The sequence below is a fragment of the Sesamum indicum genome, linkage group LG7, assembly GCF_000512975.1.
Source record: "Sesamum indicum cultivar Zhongzhi No. 13 linkage group LG7, S_indicum_v1.0, whole genome shotgun sequence".
NCBI classification, from domain to species: Eukaryota; Viridiplantae; Streptophyta; class Magnoliopsida; order Lamiales; family Pedaliaceae; genus Sesamum; species Sesamum indicum.
Window position 1 is genome coordinate 11036757 of NC_026151.1, and position 20176 is coordinate 11056932.

The 20176-nt window shown below is 38.4% G+C and overlaps 5 protein-coding genes and 1 non-coding gene across 8 annotated transcripts in view; 1 reads left to right on the top strand and 5 right to left on the bottom strand.

Moving 5' to 3' along the window:
* On the top strand, positions 2478-2550 carry TRNAR-CCU. Its single transcript has one exon. It is a non-coding gene; the product is annotated as a tRNA-Arg (tRNA).
* On the bottom strand, positions 3465-5963 carry LOC105167080 (laccase-4). Its single transcript, XM_011086644.2, has 6 exons — positions 5803-5963; positions 5509-5660; positions 5160-5404; positions 4952-5080; positions 3859-4776; positions 3465-3608 (listed from the first exon to the last, which is right to left on the bottom strand). Exons 1-6 carry the CDS (start codon positions 5893-5895, stop codon positions 3478-3480), a joined length of 1668 nt encoding a protein of 555 aa, XP_011084946.1. The 5' UTR covers positions 5896-5963; the 3' UTR covers positions 3465-3477.
* Positions 6857-7691, bottom strand: LOC105167081. The gene is made up of 2 exons (XM_011086645.2): positions 7527-7691; positions 6857-7442 (listed from the first exon to the last, which is right to left on the bottom strand). Exons 1-2 carry the CDS (start codon positions 7551-7553, stop codon positions 6888-6890), a joined length of 582 nt encoding a protein of 193 aa, XP_011084947.1. The 5' UTR covers positions 7554-7691; the 3' UTR covers positions 6857-6887.
* LOC105167082 (sedoheptulose-1,7-bisphosphatase, chloroplastic) lies at positions 7837-10303 on the bottom strand. Its single transcript, XM_011086646.2, has 8 exons — positions 10074-10303; positions 9862-9981; positions 9570-9755; positions 9066-9147; positions 8752-8973; positions 8578-8678; positions 8431-8502; positions 7837-8335 (listed from the first exon to the last, which is right to left on the bottom strand). The coding sequence occupies exons 1-8, from the start codon at positions 10185-10187 to the stop codon at positions 8054-8056; spliced, it is 1179 nt and encodes a 392-aa protein (XP_011084948.1). The 5' UTR covers positions 10188-10303; the 3' UTR covers positions 7837-8053.
* Positions 10788-17184, bottom strand: LOC105167083. 3 transcript variants are annotated; one of them, XR_848226.2, is made up of 8 exons: positions 16963-17183; positions 16668-16860; positions 16091-16177; positions 13872-14255; positions 13193-13349; positions 11603-12406; positions 11275-11486; positions 10789-11168 (listed from the first exon to the last, which is right to left on the bottom strand). XR_848226.2 is itself a non-coding variant. In XM_011086649.2 (7 exons), exons 1-6 carry the CDS (start codon positions 17031-17033, stop codon positions 11637-11639), a joined length of 1662 nt encoding a protein of 553 aa, XP_011084951.1. In that variant the 5' UTR covers positions 17034-17184; the 3' UTR covers positions 10788-11520; positions 11603-11636. The 3 variants fall into 3 exon arrangements, 2 of the variants coding, with proteins under 2 accessions (XP_011084951.1, XP_011084950.1); XM_011086649.2 differs by having other exon boundaries at positions 10788-11520; positions 16963-17184; XM_011086648.2 differs by having other exon boundaries at positions 10791-11486.
* LOC105167084 (syntaxin-81) overlaps positions 18265-20176 on the bottom strand; it is a 4359-nt gene continuing 2447 nt past the window's right edge. Inside the window, exons 5-8 of the mRNA XM_011086651.2 lie at positions 19760-19903; positions 19057-19323; positions 18815-18946; positions 18265-18514 (exon numbers count right to left, since the gene is read on the bottom strand). Of these exons, the coding sequence (XP_011084953.1) occupies positions 18371-18514; positions 18815-18946; positions 19057-19323; positions 19760-19903 (687 nt within the window). The 3' untranslated portion in view covers positions 18265-18370. The remainder of the gene's footprint in view (positions 18515-18814; positions 18947-19056; positions 19324-19759; positions 19904-20176) is intronic.

Consider the following 20176-nt stretch of genomic DNA (forward strand, 5'->3'; position numbering starts at 1 on the left):
TCAAAATATGCTACATTTATCGCAGCACCCAAACACGTTACAGCAGAAGGGACAGCTCATCTCTTTTTCAAGCACATCGTCAAGCATTGGGGACTGCCAAAAGATATTGTCAGTGATCGTGACTCCCGATTCACTGGCGTCTTCCGGACCGAGTTGTTCAAACTTCTCGGGTCCACATCTTCCATGAGCTCGAGCTATCATCCACAGTCCGATGGTCAGACAGAACGTTTTAATTCTACGTTGCAGGACTACCTTCGGCACTTTGTGCGAGGTACGCAGAAGGATTGGGTGAAGCTCTTGGATGTCGCTCAGCTATATTTCAATGTTCAAAAGAGCTCTTCCACCACCAACAAGAGCGCTTTTGAAATCATTACTGGGCAGCAGCCGCTCCTTCCTCACACTCTTGACATCCCACAAAGTGTGAGATCCCCTCTTGCTCGAAGTTTCTCCCAGGAGTGGAAGAAGAATGTTGATATCGTTAGAAGTTGCCTGGAGACAGCTCAGAAGCGGATGAAGAAGTATGCAGATCAGAATCGCCGCTTCATTGAGTTCAATGCGGGAGACCTGGTGCTGGTGAAGGTCCCGAATCCGAAATTGTCAAAGTCATCAAGGTGGAGAGATCCTCGGTTGATGCAGAAATATGTTGGTCCTTTGCCTGTCCTTAGGCGTAATGGGACGGTGGCGTACAAGGTGGAGTTACCGCCGTGGTGGAAGATCCACAACGTTTTCCATGTCAGCCAATTGAAGAAGTATTCAGCAGACAAGGAAGACGATACCCGCAATCAACCCAGCCGCCCACAACTCAAATTGAAGAAGACGAAGGAGAAGGTGGCTGAAGTAATCCTAGATCACCGAGTGACGAGTACCGCGAAGAAAGACCACACAGAGTACTTGGTGAAATGGAGGGGATGCAGCAGCGAGGAGAACACTTGGGAGCGAGTGACAAACCTAAAGGCGTTTCTACCTCTTGTCGAAGCGTACCATGCTTCCGTAGCGCCGGGGACGTCGCTATCTCAGGTGGGGGAGAATGTCACGGGCTGCCCATTCACTAGGCCCCGTGACGCGCACTCCGGCCACTCAATCGTTCTACATGGCCGACCACTCAGCCTTCATCGACAGACGCTGGACAACCAACTAGTCTTAGAGTCCTAGGTGTAGGCCTTTTATTGCTTTGTTACTGCTTTGTTATTTGCTTTCTGTTGTTTAGATTCCTCAAGGGGACGTTACGCCTCTTGAGTTGCAAATTTCAGCTTTTCTAGTGTCTAGTGTAGACAATAGGATTTATTTTTTTAAGCCTATTATAGGGGGGAATGAGTTCAAGAAGCTTGGTTTAGTGACGTGTTAGAGTCCCCCTCAAGGCGATCCCCTTGCTCTAGCATCGTTGATCATTGTATACGCATTTTCAGTTCAATGCAATTTGGTTTTCTGAATCCGCGTGCGCAATTTACGATTTTGTGATTTGTTCCTCCCGACTCTGATATATTCGGCGCGCTGCATTTGTGCCGAGCGGAGGTATTGGCGGACGTAGTCAGCGGACTACTAGCCACACGACGCGCTGTGTGATAGGCGCCTCGTGAGACCTGGGCTGGACAATTTTTTTTATAATAATAATGCATGACATATAAATTTTATTTTATTCTCCTAAACTAACTATTTTAGTAGCTTTTTGACATTTATGGAAAACTAAAAATTATTAACATTATTGTTCTACTTCTAATTTTTTTACTTTTTTCAAAATTTAGTATTATCTAAGTTGATTATATAATATCAACTATTATTTTTCTAGTTATGATTTTTTATGTGATTTAATTTATTATTTATTGTATTTCATAATTCTATAAAAAATTTAAGTAATTGTTCAAAAGAAAACTTCTATTTATAAAAAAATAAAATAGACACTTTCGGGCCTGATAAGCACCTGCTCTGGTCCTGGTTCGGGCCTCCACCGGGCCGGTTCACGGGCTGGGTCTAAGTTCATAAATAAATCCAATTCGAACCTATTTAAAGGCCCAGAACCGCCCCAGGATCAGTCATGAACGTGGACTAGTCCTGGACTGGTCTTTTTTTAGCTGATCTGTGTCGATCCTAAACTGATCCAACCTAATGTGCACCTTGATTCTAAACAAAAAATTGCTTGTATCATAACTGGTTCGTGGATAGCAAAAGATCAAAAAGGGCAATTGTTATATTGCAACAGAAAGGTGTTCCATTCTCATATTGGACCCTCAAAATCACACGTGCAAAGTGCTCTGTTAGAAGAAAAAAAAACTACTCAATATTCAATGTGAGGCTGACTGATAGAAGTGTTTGAGCCCGATTTGTTAATTTAACAAATAAAATTTAAGCTTAATTTTTTATTTGATAATTTTCAAACTTGAATTCAGCTCAATTTGATTATAAAAGATAATAAGGAAATACATTTGAAAACATAAAATTAGTAAGATCTATGTAAATATCATTTGACAATTCACAACAAAGCGCCTGTAGCTCAGTGGATAGAGCGTCTGTTTCCTAAGCAGAAAGTCGTAGGTTCGACCCCTACCTGGCGCGTTGTTTTTGGCCTTTTATGTCTCCGAAATGAGGCATTTCTGTTCAACTTTTTACCAATTAAAATTATAGTTTAGGATAATTACACTCCTCTCACCTGAAATTTAGTGTTTAAACATAGATCTCTATGATTTAAAAAATTATATTTAATACCATTAAAGTTTATTTCTGTCAAACAAATAAATTTATTTGTTAGTCAAAATTCATCAAATTTGATAATAACAGAAAAATCAATAAAAATTAATATTTACCACCGATAGACTTATTATATCTTTACACGTTAATGCATGTGAAGAGATATATTTTACCTTACCCATATACATCTTTACATGTTAATGAAGAGGTATATTCTACCATTATAAGAGTAATTTGATTATAAAAAGATTTCTTTAACTAGCAATAAAACATTAATAAGTATTATAAATATTTATTTTTATCATTTTTTTAAATATCAGGAAATTTTGATTAATAGAGAACCTATTTATTAGACGAAAATAAACGTCATGTAATTTTTTGAACCACCAACCTCTGGGGAGGATAGTGCAATAATCCCATGTACTTTTTAAAACATTACATCATAATGAATAATAACACGAACTAATTAAGAAAAGTAACGTTTGTTTAAATGAAAAGCAGCAGTGAGGCTAATTTATTGATCCTGAGAGCTGTGTACAATGTTGCAAGAATCCAAGTCTCCCAAATACATAAATTATATCCAAAATCATAAGAGCAATGCAATAAACAGAGACACTCATTTCCTAAGAAAAAAGAATAATTATTACATTTCTTGGCATGCATGTGAGTGTGTGTGTGTGTGTTGTTGGAGTGCAGGTTGAGCAGCTTCATCTTCTCCTTCACTCCCAACTCCTCAGTTTTGGTGCAGAGTTCTGCAGTAGTGTGTGTTTTTTGTGTTGAACTTTGTGGTGTTGTTCAGCATTTTGGAAGATCATTCGGAGGAGGTAATATTGATTGATTTGGGCCTTTCCCATTTTCCACCAAAAATGCCATCTTAAGCCCCCATGTTGTGTGCACTTCCAAATGGCAATGCATAAACCATACCCCTGCATCATAAATTCAAATTTTATTGGAATTTATGCCCTAGAATTTTGTATCTTTTTCGGACAATATTTGTAATAAAGTCTGATCAAGAAAAGTTGGTCAAAGGGAAAAACTTCTCCTATTTGATTGCTCAGAACACCAAACTTCATCATAATGTGGATGACATTGCATGAAAACTACTTTTCACCCCTCCACCACCAAACAAGAAATTGAAGTAGGAAAGGGCAAAGCTAATGAACAAGTTGAATGTACCTGGATTGTCAGCTCTGAATCTTATTGCCGTCCATCCAGCAGTCGGCACGCTTATTGTGTTCCTCTCAACAGGATCAACAAGATTGAAGTTTTTTGGATCATTCTTGGGATCATAGTTTCCCAATCCTTTCCCCACCACGTAGAAATTGAAGCCATGCAAATGAGTCGGATGACTCTCCGGTGCTATAATTGATGTGCCCTGCAACACAAGCTGAACTGTGGAGTTATAAGCCAATCTGTATACCTTTGTGCCATTGTTTGTCTGTATACTTGTTGGTGGCGTGCCGGTGTAATTGTAAGGGTTTGGGGGGTTTGCAGGGAAATCGTCGGTGTAAACTCCGCTTATGTTGTAGTAATGTGCTTGAAGGATAGCTGTAGTAGGCATCACAAAGCTGACATTGTTGATATCAGCCATAACTCGGCTCCCATTCACACATGTTGCACACGGATTCACTGCGACGCCTATTGCAAACATAAGTGAATGATCGACAGTTTGTGGCACGTTGGCAGGGTACTCCTTTGAGTTAAGGCTTCTTAGAGAGTCCATGAATTTGGTTGTTATCGGGGTTGCATTTTGTGGGGGCATGGCTGTTAGGGTGGTGGAGGAGACGGCTAACATCCCATTGTAACGTAAGGTGCCCATTGCAGTTTGGTTGTCTATGGCTACTATTGTGTCCATAAAAGGGGAAATGGCAATTAGATAGTTGCCGATTTTCTGGTCTGCTGTTAAGAGGGCGTTTGTTGTTTGGCCTGGACCGATGAATATGGTGTCCGTTTTGAAAGGTTTCGTGTAGGAAGCATCGACTTCAACGATCGTCAGTTGGTGCCCTGCTATTTTGAAGAAGAGCTCCTCATTAACAGCTGCGTTGACTATTCGGAGGAGGTATGTCTTGCCGGTTTCCACTTGGAGAGTGTAGCCTACATGTAGTACAATCGAACAAGCTAATGAATTTTCAGCTGATACTTTGAACTTTTTTCAGGAAATTGTTGTCATCTATTTCATGAATCAACAGATGACAACAAAAAGGACACGGAAAAGAAGAGCAGACACAACTCAGTTATGTTCCATGCGTAAGTATACTCATGTTAGTACCCTGAGATGAGCAATTTGGAGCAGGTCCAGGTAGTCCATTTATTGTGTGTGCATCAGATACGTTAGGCGGCTGGCCTAATTTCATCGCCTGGTTGATCACTGCTTCCACATCTGATTTCCACCACTCTCCTGCATGTAGCGGAAGCAACAACGAGTCGTAAACCACATGCAAAGGAAAGATGTGAGCAAGAACTAGAATAAGCCTAACCGAAAATGATTATTTCTTCCTTATCCGGTTTGGGAAACGGATAAGGAACACCGCGCTTGGGTAAAATGACGATGGCGCCATGTACTGTTGCTCGTTGCCAGTTTATATGTGCATGCCAAAGAAGTGTGCCTCTCTGCCCCGTGAGGGTAAAGTTGTAAATATAGCTCTGCCCTGTCTGAATCGGGCATTGTGTGATATATGCTGGTCCATCAGACCAACCGGTCCTGAGTTGTCTGACTCCATGCCTGAAATGTATCCACATTGCAGTATTAGCATCATAGGTCTAGCGAACAAACAACTTGATTTCAGAGAAAAATGTGAAGGTTGTAGCGTATTTTCTAAACCAGACCAGTGGATTGTAACGTTGTCTTTGACATGGTTAACGACCCTCACAATCACGATATCGTCTTCCCTTGCATAGAGAGTAGGACCTGGAAACTTCCCATTTACCACGATTATTGGCTTACTTGCACATAGCGCGGTCGTGTTTTTCCTTACCACCTGAATAGAAACAGGGTAGCAAGATCGTCGAACAACATTTGGAAGCATTCCATGGAACTATGGCTTGGATTTAAGGAAACAAATTGAAGGGCTAATCCATTCTCTTACATACTTCAACAAAAAAAGAAGAAAATGCACTTACACTGAATTTGTAGTTACGAACCCTTGACTCAACGCATGTTGGATACAAGAAAGCCACTACTAGCATCAAAACAAGAACACGAAGTTCCATCATTTTAGACTGTTCCACTCTTCCTAGATTGCCTATATTTCAGACAATACCGGTGTCTCTTTGTTGAAACATTTATAAAAGGAACAAACTACTCTGATGCTATGTCATTGTACTAGGTTAGGTGAATGCACTAGCCAGCCATGCAATTTTCCCAAGTCTTCTTGCATATTACGCAAAGTAGTTATTTGTCCATGTGTAGTTACAGAAGGGTATTCTTATGCTTTCACTGCCATTTTCAAGTGAATGCAACTGATACGAGAAGAAGGGCACCCTGAAAGGTATGTCTCCTCTATATATCTATATCTCGGACAAGGATTCCATGTACTTATTTTCGTAGTTAAGTTCATTACAATAATTCTAGTTTTTGATAATGTTTGAAGTGTTTTCCAATCAACCTCAGCAAACTTGAACAGAGAAACAGTTCACCATTCATATGCCAAAGCAACAGATTCTTACTCACCTGTGTGTATGTGCGTGTCTTTTCATTTCAATGAGTTTTTACTGAATTGGCTGATTTCAGAACAATAAATTATGTTTTTGACTATTGTTTGATTTCCGGACTATATTTGTAATTAATCACTGAACTAAACTTCTCTTGGCATCAATTACTTATGTAAGTCATTCTTTCATAGTTGAATGTCCATTTATGTTTGTGAAAAATACTTATTTATAGTACTCAAATTATGAACTTCATTTTTGTATTTACTGAGGTTGCCTGATACTTGGATACGTATCGTCTTGATCTATACTATTATCTCTTACATATACTTCCAGAAGAGTAACTATACAGGAGTTGGTAATTGTTGGTGTATATCATTAGTTGAGAAATAGTTGTCATTAATGAGAAAATCATGCTAATTGTTATCATCCCACCTTCAAAATAAATTAATTCCGAGATTAGATGAAGTAATAAGCAACATCTCATCCTACAACTAAAGAGACTACATCTGGAACGCATTCTTGATTTCTAACAAAAACATTTGCATAGTTGCATATCAGTTAACAATGTTGTTGTCTGCATTGTCTGAACCAGAAGCAACTTCTTGCTTCAAGAATGCGACAGAGCATTTATTACATGAAGCCTCTACAGCACCCTCAATCCTGTTAATACACGACTTGTAAAGATATCCCAAGTAGTCCACTGTGTACTCTTCGGACACACCTTCGACAGGATCTATGTCGAATTTCCAGTGGACAAGAGTCGAGCCATCACCGTAATCTATGAGCTTTAACGAATTTAAGGATCCATCGAGCCCTACGTTGCTTGATTCCATTCGATAAATGTAACTGTGGGATAAAGGGTCCATGTGAACCAGCTTTTCCTTGATCCATGATCTGTCACCGTCTTCCTGTGGGAACATGAAACCTGAGACTAACCTGGTATAGCCTGGGACGCCTTCTTCTCCCGACAAATCAATGCATTTTTCGACCATCGGCATCCACTCGTGTAATCTGCTGCTTTTAGACACCATGGTCCACACTTTGTCTATTGGTGCATCGACAACGCCCCCAATTGATCCACACCATTTCCTGGTTCCAACCACGTCTATCTGTAATAAAATAGGAGGAAAATAAGACAATAGTTTCCTCAAAATTATCAGAAGGAGAAATTAACATAATGTTACAAGTAATACCATGGCCAGCTCTTCCTTCTTTTCCATGATGTTGATTCTGAAGAGAAGGGGTTAATTACTAATAAAGCAGACAAGAAATTTGAAGTAATAATAGCTCTGAAAGACTTAGCTCGTGAACTTCTTGCAAGAATGCGTCGCTGTTTCCTTGTGAAAGGTATCCTAAGAAACAATAGACAGGCTGGATTGTGATGTAAAAACAAGGGGTCTGAGATTACAAGGATTTTTCCTGTAGACAAACTTATATGGAAAACTGGCATCTGAACTTAGTAAAACTTCCTAAATTTCAAAAGTATAGACAAGGGAGCTCGTGTTTCTTACAATCTCAGCTGCAATGAACTGAATCTCCTAATCAAGATTTTTTACAGACACAGAACAAAGCTGGAGTTCCATTAATAATTGATCTCATCATCATAATTTACCAGCATCTTCAGTTTTCAACAAATTATCATTTATTGGTCCGTGTACAAAGCATGTACTCTAGATGAAGGAAAAAGAAATAGAAACATCAGTTTATCGTCCAGACGTTCTCAAGCAGCAGCTCCAACTGGTTGAGCAGCCTTGAGTCTTGAGGATCCATAGAGCATTTCTTCAAACCGGATTATCTCATTCTTGGACCCATAAGCCACCTGCGTCCGCTCGTCTAGATTATTTATCACCTTATCTAGCACAGATTGCTTGCCATCGCTGCTGTAACCGCCTGCTTTTTCGATCAAGAATCCCAAAGGAGCAACTTCAAACAGAAGCCTCAGCTTGGCTTTGGCAGATGGAGATGCCACATTTGTGAAGATCCCTTTCTCTTTCACAATGATCTACAATTCCACCAACAAATAGACAACATTAATCAGCCAACATGGATCTAATGACATGTTTCCTTCAAAGGATGTGATAATGAATGCTACAAAACCTGATTAACATCGGGCACCATTCCTCCTGTGTATCGCAGCGTGTATTTCTCCCGGACGTAGTAATCAATCAACTGTGAGTGAGAATGCTTTGTCATTATATTTTCATTGTATGGACATGTATTAGAGAAAGGGAAAGCAGAAGAAACCTTGGCATACTCAGTGTTGTCTGAAGTAGCCCTCAAGTTACCAGGGGAAAACATTTTTCCTTCTCCAATCGTTGTGGTATCCTTAACATGTTGCCATTTTCCTGCAAGAAAACAAAAATTAATCTAAAGGAACGAGAATTGAGACGAATGTTAGCTGCATGAAGTTATTCAAACCTTCATCGAGTAGGAGGAATTCGTGTGTTCCAGGGATGTCCTTGAGAGCAAGAACGTAAGTCGTTCGGGGCCCAAAAATCCCCATTGCAGCAGCAACTTGATCACCTCCGGTCACTCCAGTGAGCTTATCTCCGGGCCATACTCCAAAGATTGTCCCAACAGTGAAGTTTGTGTCAACTATGCTAGAACCATCTAGTGGATCAAATGCAACACTGAAACCTCCTGTTCCAACCAATGAAATTATGCATGTATGATGTTATTTTTCGTTTCTTGTCAATAATAAAAGACTAAAATTAATGATGTTAATAGCTGACCTTCAACTGGTCCTCCCATGTCTTGAAGCTCTGGAACTTCCTCAGAGCAAGCGTACTTGCAGAAGTGTGAATATTGCAATGCCTATGCATCAAGAAGTCAGGAATGTAAAATTTTTGGTGAATCTTAATGCTTCAGAAATTTTCTAGAGTGTCCAAATATGAACAATATAGTGATATATGGGACATTCCAATGATTGAACTCAGAAGCACAATTTTTATAATATTTTACATATGTTCTAGTCATATATAACTAATAGGTGACCACGTATATTTTACTTGCATAATATTCCGTTATAAACAAATAAAAAGGCTTGAGCAATCATGGTTATAGGAACATTCTTCTCAGAACCACATAAGAATCTGTGAGTTCTTGTACTTCTACATGTTTCAATACTATCGTGAAATTTCTCTTAATTCATGTTTAGCCTTCACAAGCGTTACTGATACATCTTACTTGATTGATGTCATATTACCAGATAACTCTGTAAATTCATAGACTCCCACCTCAAATAGAAGCTTGTTAGCAAGCAAATCAACTGCAAGCTGCTCGTCTCCGAAAGAGTTCACACAAGCTGTTCCTCCACAAGAAGCTGTCCTCACTTTGAATGCAATAGTTCTTAGCGCTTCGCCCATGCACATCATAAGCCTGATCAGCCCCTTATCCGATGTCGACTTTGTAAGAAATTCTTCCTGCAAAATCAATCAAGAAACCAAATCCAAAAAGAACTTCATCATGTCCGTTTCTTACAAGAGAATCCTTCAACTGATCAGCAAATTGCAACAGTTAAACACTCACCAAACTGTCTCCAATCTCACACTTAGTCACAAGGGCAGAACTCTTGGCCTTTGAGACCTTCAATGATGATCTTGGCACGATGCGCAAAGAGTCTCCATATATCGAGCTCCCTCGCAAACTCTGCAATGCAATTCAACCAATATCTTCATGCACAAGTCTTAAAGAGAATCATGCACAACAACTTACTAAATTAAGGTGTTGAAAGGCAGTACCTTGGAGCTAAATGATGGAGAAACAGAACGTGGCGAGGCGAGTGTGGAGTACTGTTGTGAAGAAGCAGTAGGCAAGATTGCTCCACGGGCACAGCATGTAAGACTAGTCTCCATGTTTGATTACAGCAAGAGCTAAAAAGGATTAAAAAATAAAATAAAATAAAATTCTATATGCTACTAAGACTAGGAGCGAGAGCTTGTTCTTGGTTTCAAGACACTTAACTGAGGGCTGGTGGGAGGGGGAGGAGATAAGCAGTTAATGAGGGGCTTCCACGTGGCATCTCGTCAGTAGATAGGCTGGATGATATGCAGGGAGGAATGGGTTTCTGGTAAAATTTCTATCTCCCATAAATTTGTGGCTCTAACGTTAATGGTAGAGATATGGTAATTGGTAGGCTATGGCCCTCATCATTTGTTTGTATTAGCAGATTGGCAGTCAACTTCCTATGCCATTCTAGCTGCGCTGTGTGTGAATTGTGGTGTGAGATAAGGTTTGTGAAACTTGTTTTCCTAATTTCCAGGGAATAATGGAAGCATTAATAGATTGAACATTTTGAGGCAGATCTCCGAACCAAGAATTCGATTTACATGTTGAACACTGTACAACCATTTTAGTATCATTGACAGAGCCCTTGCAATGCAGTTTGAACAACTGCTATAAAATGGGCTTTTTAACAGTCGAAATGCATATTAGTAAGGGTTGATGAGTTAAAATATGCGCTCTCATTGTTTACCTTCGGCTGGCTTGATAAATTCTTTAACTCTCAACTTAAAGAAAACCCATTTTCAAATCGGGGTCTGCAATAATAGAGTTTGACCTGTGACCATTGTCTCAGATTTCTCGGGTGCTTAAGGATCAATGACATAATTAATGCTGAAATTAGCTTTGTTAACAATCCACAGCAAAAATGTCACAGTCTATGTCATTTTGGACAACTAGGATACGAGTGTCTAGCTATTGTACCCCTCCTGGAGGCGAAACAACTATGCAACTAAGAAACCAGCATGAAGATTCTTAATGTAGTCAAAGACCAACTTTCTTGGAGCTTGTTATCGGTGCCTTTCCTGTTCTTTCCCAGCTGCAGGTAGACAAATCTGCAGAATGATTTAACCCATGAAAATGGATCTCTTACTTCACTATTTAGGATCCCGGGCCCTCGTCCAAACGAGCGTATAACTTCCGCCAGAAGTATATACATACCGGGAAAGATGGCAGGGATTTACTGAAGAACAGGGAAGACGAAATTTCATAGGGAGCTTTATCTACTCTTCCCATCTCCGGTTGTAGCTTGTTATATAATTGCTTTCAGCACTTCAATCTGCATTCGTGCTTGCTAAATCTTCATGCTCCCATTTGGACTGGAATCTCATGATTTTCTTGTCTTCTACATTGATTATCAGCATTCTGTCTGCCTGGAGATCAATCAACTTACCTTTATTTGAAATCCTACATATAAAGATGAGTAACCAACAAATATATTAGCAGTGACTGGCCACTGCCTATCCATTTAAAAGGTATTAGAAATTACCATTATCTTCTACTTCCGTGCGTGGTAAAGCTACTCAATCATCCTGAGTTTGACTGATAGGATTCCGTAAGGAAGTAGAAGGTTGATTTTCTTCAGTGTTTCCTCTCAATACATTACCTGAAGTAGAAGTCTGATGTATATCAACTTTCTCTTTTGATTGGCTGCCTAATGGTGCTGACTGATTTTCAGACATTTGATCCGCCTGAACAGAGTCATATACATTAGCTAGACCAGCATTTTGGTCTCTTTGGACAAGCTCTTTCATCTCACTTGATGAGGTAGAAACCACAGCAACTTCTGCAGTTTTAGTAACTCCAATGGATGGAGTAGATGATGCATTCAGGACTCGGGCACTACCCACTGGGTTGGACTGTACTGCCGGCTCTGCAGGTCTTATAGATATACCTTGTGCTTGCTGAGCTTCAGACGGTCGTGAGCTTGGAGTAGCACAATAAGTGGAAATTGGTGACTTTGTGAGGCCATTGCGAATAAAATGCACATTGCTTGGCAGTTGATTTGATGTGCTTGTAGTTGAGGATTTCATCACTGAACTGCCTCCAGTTATAATGTGGACAACATTCTGTGAACGAGCAGCTTCAATTATTGAGGAAGCATCAGTAGCGGTAGCTATGCGGGCCCCTGCAGCAACTGCAGCAGCTTTGATCATTGAATCCAGACCAGTAGTAGGGTTCATTGACGGTCTTTTGTTCGGCACCTGAGATTTTGAAGGCCCTGCCATTCCCAACTGCTGATCTGGTGGTGATGCAGAAGCTTTTTGAGATTGAGGCTGAGACTTTGTGCCAACTGATAATATTCCAAAGACACAAACACGAGAAGTGAGGAATAGTGAGGTACACTATTTTACATAATAATAGTATTTTACATAAGTGATCCACATTCTCCAGTAAACAAGAGGTCGACCATTGGACACCTGAAGTCTTTCCAAAGAACCTAACTAACTGAACAATGAAGAAAGAGGAAACAAAGGAAGGCTAAGAAAGAACAGAAAGAAAAAGAAAGACACACACACAATCACGGAAATATAAATGTGCTCTAGGAAACAGTTTTGCATCAAGTAAACAGTCATAAAACAAATCCCATTTGCTTTTCAATTGATTGCATCTGCTAAGTTCTGAACCATTGAACATGCACACGGACCAAAATGGGGTTTGAACATAGCGACTCTTTTAATGGGGCGACCAAATGCTTTTCAATTGATTGCATCTTCCAAGTTGCCTTTTAATAGGGAGACCAAATGGGACTATATTAACTTTAAGATATTGGTCATAGGAAGGTTTAAATAAAGGCAATTTTTTCCAACACCGCAAGACATAAATAGTAGCTGCAGAATGCTTATTCAGGAGAACTTCAGTAGTGTAATAAAAATCACCAAAGTGTTTCATGCCGCCAACTTTTCACCACATCTCGATGAAGACGGTTATGTATAACTGTATGGTCTTTCAGGATCAACATAGCCACAGAACAGTGGTGCAACATCAGCCATCATAACAATTCCAGAAAAAACGAGAGCTAACTTTCCTACACAGCAACCACCTGAATTCCATGTTGAAAAAGTGATGGACGAATTACCAGAATTCATCTGACGAGCTGCCTTCAAATTGTCGCCCATTGGCATATCTAGGGCTAGGGACATGGCCCGATGAGCAGCAGCGAGTTGAGCTTCAGAAAGTTGTGAACCAGTTACTACATTTAAATTGCCCTGTTTTTTCCTGAGATTCGCCCATCTCTGCACATGTTTGTTGCATATCACTAAATTCAGCATAAAAACACTGTGAATCATACAATGGAGTATGAATACAAAATCACAGAATTGAACCAAGGAAATATAACCCATTTTGATTAATACTGAACCTTATGCCTATCTACCATGTTATTCAGGGCATTAACAGAGCAGCAAACTATCACATATAGCAATGCACACCAAAATCTAGTAGAAACAATAGGAAATATTTCTGATTATAGTCATTTACCAGCTATTGACAGCACAAGAAAGAGAGATAATCACAAAGGTACAAGATACTGATATATGCATCTTCCACGATAGACCCTTTCATTATACATCATCATTCATCCCAAAACAGAAATATAAAATATGGTACATACCAAAACTTATCATGCCTAAAGGCCAACCCCTCCAACTTCTAAACCCAAAAAGTATCTAAGTAACAGTTATCCAATGACTAGTCCTCTGTTCATTAAGATAATAAAAGCCATGTTAACGTGACTAGAACGAAGGTGAGTGTAGTACCTGCGATAGCTCTGATGCTTTTCTATCATTCTCAAAATCTCCCCTTGCGATATCAGCCCAATTTCGTTCTCCATATTTTTGCACCGCAGCAGTGAGTTTCACATCATCTTCTGTAGACCAACCCCTTCTTTTTCTTCGAGGAGGCAAATTAACTCCTGATGTACCATTATTAGGCCTTTTTTCACCAGATGACCCAGAAGATAGTGGTTGCTTTTGTACAGAAACAGGAATGCTAATATTCGTCCCCTGAATAACATTAGCAAGTGTACAATCCGAAGCTGCAGTTAATGTCTTGAACCTTGGTACATTAATAGTCAATGGTGCTTCAATAGTCAAGTTGTTTGGAAGATGGGAATCTATTGGATAATCAGAAGCAATTAATACCTGCAAAAGAGTTCTCCTAATCAGAAATACTAGTGAATATTAGTATTGACAAGCCTATCAAAGAAAAGGAAACCATATTTTATTTCATAGACTCAGAATACCATCATAAGATTAAAGAGTAACAATACTTTAGAAGTGAAGGAAGAAGAACAAAATGAGGATCATATTAATTTTTGAATGCAGAAACATTCATTTCTCTTCTGAGTGGAAATTGGAATTGCACAAAGTTGAGACTCAGATGACATACAACTCATCTTGGAAGATATTCTACTAAATTACTTGCTTGTCTTTTGCCCTTCTTATGAAAATTTCAAAACAAGTTCAATCTCTTATTTTATTACTACATGCAGAGGCAGAAACATTCTCTTTTAACATGCTTTCAGCTTCCGTAAGTTAGTTTTTAAATGTATCATACACGGGGAAGATTTTAACTGAATAGTGATTTAACCATCACAAAAGGAATAAAGAATAATTTTATGTGCCGGATATCTCAAAATCAACATTCACCTGATAGGCAATATCCATTTATTCTGTATCTGTAAGAAAAAATTGGTGAGTTACATCCAAACAAAATGAAAGTTCAGGGATTTTCCAATAAGAGAAGAAAAAGGGAATCTAGAATTTTGAGGCCAAAGTAATTCTGCTACAACAGACTAGAAGGTTTGATAAACAATACAACCAACAAAGACAACTGCGTAAGACATCTTTTAATTTTCTAATTTACTAGATAAGACCTACAAACCAAAATAAACAAGTGAGATGTACCCCTATAATTGTTCATTGCCACACTCCTTGCATATTAGTCTGATTTTACAAAGTATAAAAATTTCCACTAGTTTATGTCTAAGACAAGTGTTCTGCCTAATGCACATGATGATGAACCTTCCAAACTCAATAAACACCCTGGTGGAGAGTAAAGTACCTTGTTTTCCCTAGTTGCTCTTAGAAAAGTATTCAACTACACATCTCTCTGCGCTGGCCACCAACTGACACTTTATTACATTTATTTACAAGTTCAACCATTATCACTTATCTAAAGACACAAAAGAAAGACATAGCCAAATGTCTCCAGTTCAACACCTTATTGAAACTTAGTAAGAATACAATCAGGTTACCTCCACCAGCAACTCATATATTTACAGGGCACAAAACCCAACAGGATCATATACATTTCATCCAACACAGGAAGGGTTCAATAAAAATATGCGAGGTTACCAGGTATTTTGATCTTGGCACCATAACAAACATGTCATGGCTTCAGCTGAGTAGCAGATTATAAAAATTCAGATGCATTTCTGGTCAAAGAAGACAAGATAGAGTACAAGTATTCTCAAGTGATAGCCCTTGGAAAATAATAGATAGAGAATCTATCTGGATGGTTTTTTACACATTCAGTGTGGGCTGAAGCAAAAGTGATCCATTAAATATTAGAGGTAAACATAGGCAGAGAACTTGACTTAAAATCACATGGAATGAAGTAAACAGAAACACTGGATAATTAACTTTGCTGATGTCCAGTAATGGGTGGAATAGGAGAAACGCGTATCTGGACCGAATGGCTCTGATATATACAAAGACATGATACACGTGTACATGTGTATGCATATGGATAAATTTTTTCTTATCTGGGGGTAGATATTCATAAAGGACAGTCCTTAGTACAGTTATACTGCTTTCCGTGAGTATAAAAGACATCAATTAAACACACTTTTCAGCTTCCAGCTTTTAGCATACAAAGAAATTGGAAAAGAAAAACCAAACCAGAATAAGCAACAGCGAGATAGCCACAAACTTCAGGACAATGTTTATGATATTATCAAATAAATCATACTTACTTTAACACATGCTGCAGCCTCCACTGAAGTTTCCCGGGTGATAGCAGGAAAAGCTTCAAGCTCATATTCTAAATCGCTATCATCATCCTACAAAGAAGTGGAGAATTTGACATCAAAAATTTTGATGAGGTCTTTGAGTAAGATATAATAGCAGCAAGACTGAATTCATAGAAAGTGTACTAATGGACAGCTTGTTTAGTATAAATTGCCAGATAAAGCTTCACTTGAATGCTGCCCTGGAGGACATAATCGAGTTAAACCAAATTCTTTTGGTATAAATCACCACCACATACAGTTTCACCAAATTCATTCCATAAGGAAGCAGAAGTGAACAATGCCATGACGTATATTAGAAACAATAGTGCCAATAACAGCTCCAAGCTCATAGCTAGTACCCCTGTACACGCAACCCAAACTTTATCCACTACTAAAGCAACAACAGTACTCCCAATAGCATATTAATCGCATTCAGACTATCAAATCGCCAGTAAGTCTTGTAAGCAAACAATTCGTAGCTAACATGTGTAAGATACACACTGACAGCCTGAACATAAAGCAACAAGAAAAACGCGTTTACCATAGGGTCTGGAGCATTGTCAAATTGATCGATTAGGGTCTGGCCATATGCAAGATGTCGCCACAGCATCTGACACTCCCTCGCACTGGAAATTTCAGTTGCGGTGTTCTTCACAACCGCACCCCAGTCAATTTTCTCTCCAGCGACGTTCGCCACCTCTTGCAGTAATGTCAGCACTGTCTTCACCGAGTACCTAACAGACAAAGGAGGGAAAAACAAGAAACAATCCAATAAAGAACTTGCTTTGAATTTTTATGACTAATGCTCCTCAACACTTAAGGAATAAAAATTTTACCTTTGCAAGAGAGCAGAGATGTCTTCTTCACCAATGGAACCCTTCTTCCGAATCTTGGATTTCTCGACCATTATTGTAAAATTATTCTTATTACTATTTCTTCAATTGGGCAAATTCTGATCCGAGAGTGGGGTGCAAAACCTTGGAGAATGAGCACATAGAGAGAGGGATGAGAGCGGAGTGATTAATTGACTCGTTTAGAATATGTTGGACAGAAAACTAAGAACGAATGGGAAAATTGCAATTTTTAGTCCCCGAAAGCATGGTATTTAACCCCAAACATGGTTTTTGTGTTTTAGCTTAAATGTAAGGACTTTTTTGTATGTGTTCGAGTTCGACTGGTGATTTGCATTTAATTCTCTAAATTAAGAGGGTGTTTGGCTAAATATATTAAAACATAAAATGTTAAATTTTATTTTAAAAAAGTAAATTTACAACAAAAAAAATAATATTGTAGAGCTCCTAAAATATTAGTTATGATAAATTTATAATTAATTTAAAGGAATTTATTAAGATATTCTAAATAAATTAACAGTTGCTTACTTTTTTAAAATAAAATTTATAAATTTCTAACATCTTTTTTTAAAAGTTCCCCAACATTTATAAGGTGATTTAAGAATTTTATAAGTTAAACCAAATAACTTTTTAAGTCAAAATTCGAAAAGGCGTGATTTTAGGTATTCGTAGATTTTTATCATTAACAAATAATGAAAAGTTTTTCTACGTAACATGCAACTTTCAACTAGTCACTTTGCAACACATTTTTATAAAGCATCCTCCAACTTCTCTAAAACTCATCGCCTTTCTTTGGTTTCATTTTCTCTTATGATTTAAAAGAAATTTAACTTCGTGTCTTGTATTAATATAAGATAAATGAAAAATAAATTGAAATACACTGAATTTTGTGTTTGTCAGAATAGCTGTATAAGCAAACATTTAACATACTTTTTACTATTTTCCAAATAATGAAAGGAAGCAAAGGCATCACTTTTTCAAGAGCACACAGTTTCCTACGGATATCGTGTTCAGTAAAATCATAGTGCCATTATTCCTGTGGTGCAACTTGCAGATTATAGTCACAGAATTTATGATTTGAATGCAGAAACGAAAAGAACTAAATATATCAAATGCAATGTGGAACTGTACTAGAACAAAGACATACTATATCCTCAATGCAGCACAATCAAGCATTTAATATATGCATACCGAGATTTTCCTTGGTGAATCATAAACAAACATCTTAACATGAATTCAAGCCCAACTCTTCCAAGAATGGTAGTTTAGCAGCATTGCAAGGTATGATGGCACCAGCAAATATGCACTTGCTTCTAAATTCTTTTCTTTTTTGGAAAGATGGGCCGATGTATCCCAGTTGATAGAGTGGAATATGTACAATTCAACTTCCCAGTTAATTATACCAATCAAGAAACAGAACTGAAAAGGTAAGAACAAACAGAAAAAGCAAAAGAAAAGTCCTGCTACTGCTATTCCGTTGAATCGCTTGTGATAACTCTTTGTTACCCAGCTCCACATTCTTGGTTGCTTCCACTGCCTGTTTAATCCAAAAGTAACGGAAAATTCAATTTCAACTCTATCTATAAGACTGCCTGAATAACAAGAGCCCTTTTATTTTCAACTTAAAATATGTCATTACTCCACAAGAATGAATATGGATGAGAGACATCATATTGAAGAAACAATGCAGCTCTACAAAGAGCTCCTTCACATATTCAACACGAAAAAATAGTAAAATGGAGACATGGAACAATAAGTGACTTGTGAATGTGAATCCCAGTGCATTTATCACAACCATTTGGAAAGATCAAGTCTAGTCAACTGATATATAGCTGACCTGCTCATACAAGTACTCTATCTGTTGGGCCTGTTGCAAAACATGAGTTGACATCAGGTGGTTAAGTGCAGACATTTCCACCATCTTTGTTTCCGTTTCTTGAACAGCATCCAACATGCTGGCCAACTCTACCTGCATCAACACGGGACAGATACAAGAAGTGAGCTTTACAGTGAACTATGACAATACTTGCTAATGTACGTATAAAGAAACTTTTTCTAAACACTGTTATCATTGATTACCTGGAGGGCACGTGTCTCATCATCTAACAGTTGTTGCTGGAATCTAACTGGTTCAGCTTGAATATCATCTGTCTGCCTGACTTCCAAATCCTTTACTTCTCTAGGCTCTACATTTCCAGAAGTCGAGCTGTCTACAACATCAGTAGTGACGTCCCGCTTCAGTTTTCTTCTTGGTGTCACCCGGTTGATAGCATCTTGGAAGCGTAGAGCTCTAAGCTGATCAAATTGTGATGTTACGGAATGAAGCTTTTCACTTAGAATCAATACCTGCATACAAGCAAAAAGTGATTTGCTTATTGAAAAGACGGATAAGGCAAACGATAATAACTTAAGCCTGATGAGGTTAAGAAATATATTTCACATGGATATACTCTTCCTAAGATTGCAGAAAATAATCACAGAATCAGCAGGTGTCACACCACTACCCAACAAGGGCATGGATACACCAAGCTCATTTGACATTAGAACATGCTCAAGGCTGCCACAAGCATATATAATTGAAGGTCCTTACTCTTTTCATTTCTAAGTACCAAATAGTCAACGACCATGTTTTCCAAAATTCTATCACTGCCAGTATAAAATTGGAACAACTGGAGTAAAGACTAAAGACCCAGAGCAAACAAATAGTAATAAGTCAACTACGACAAAACAAACAAAGCAACATGTTTATTGATGTCAAACAACTGAGATACACAAGGCATACCACTCCATGTTTGTGTGCTATAGTATCAGCATTCATTTTGTCACTCCTTATACCAAGCCATCCCTTTGAATTTGCTTCCTCGTCGTTTATGCTATTTTTCAGAACATCTATTTGTTCTTTGCATGATTTAATGAAGACTGTAACCTGCATAATAACAAGTTAATTAAGGTAATATGCAGGCGAATTGATGCCAGAATCCATGAACCTATTTGTCAATATTTGGCAGCATGCTACTCAGTTGAAATAAACCATTTCAAAACATTGTAAGTACCATAAACTACATTTCATTGTAAATCATTGAGTATTTTGAAACATAAACTTTTCCAGTTCCAAAAGAGTAAGTGGGCTTCATGAGCTCTCATTCTACTCATTGAATGTACAAAGATCTACTCCATTAATCCATGTTCATGGCAAATA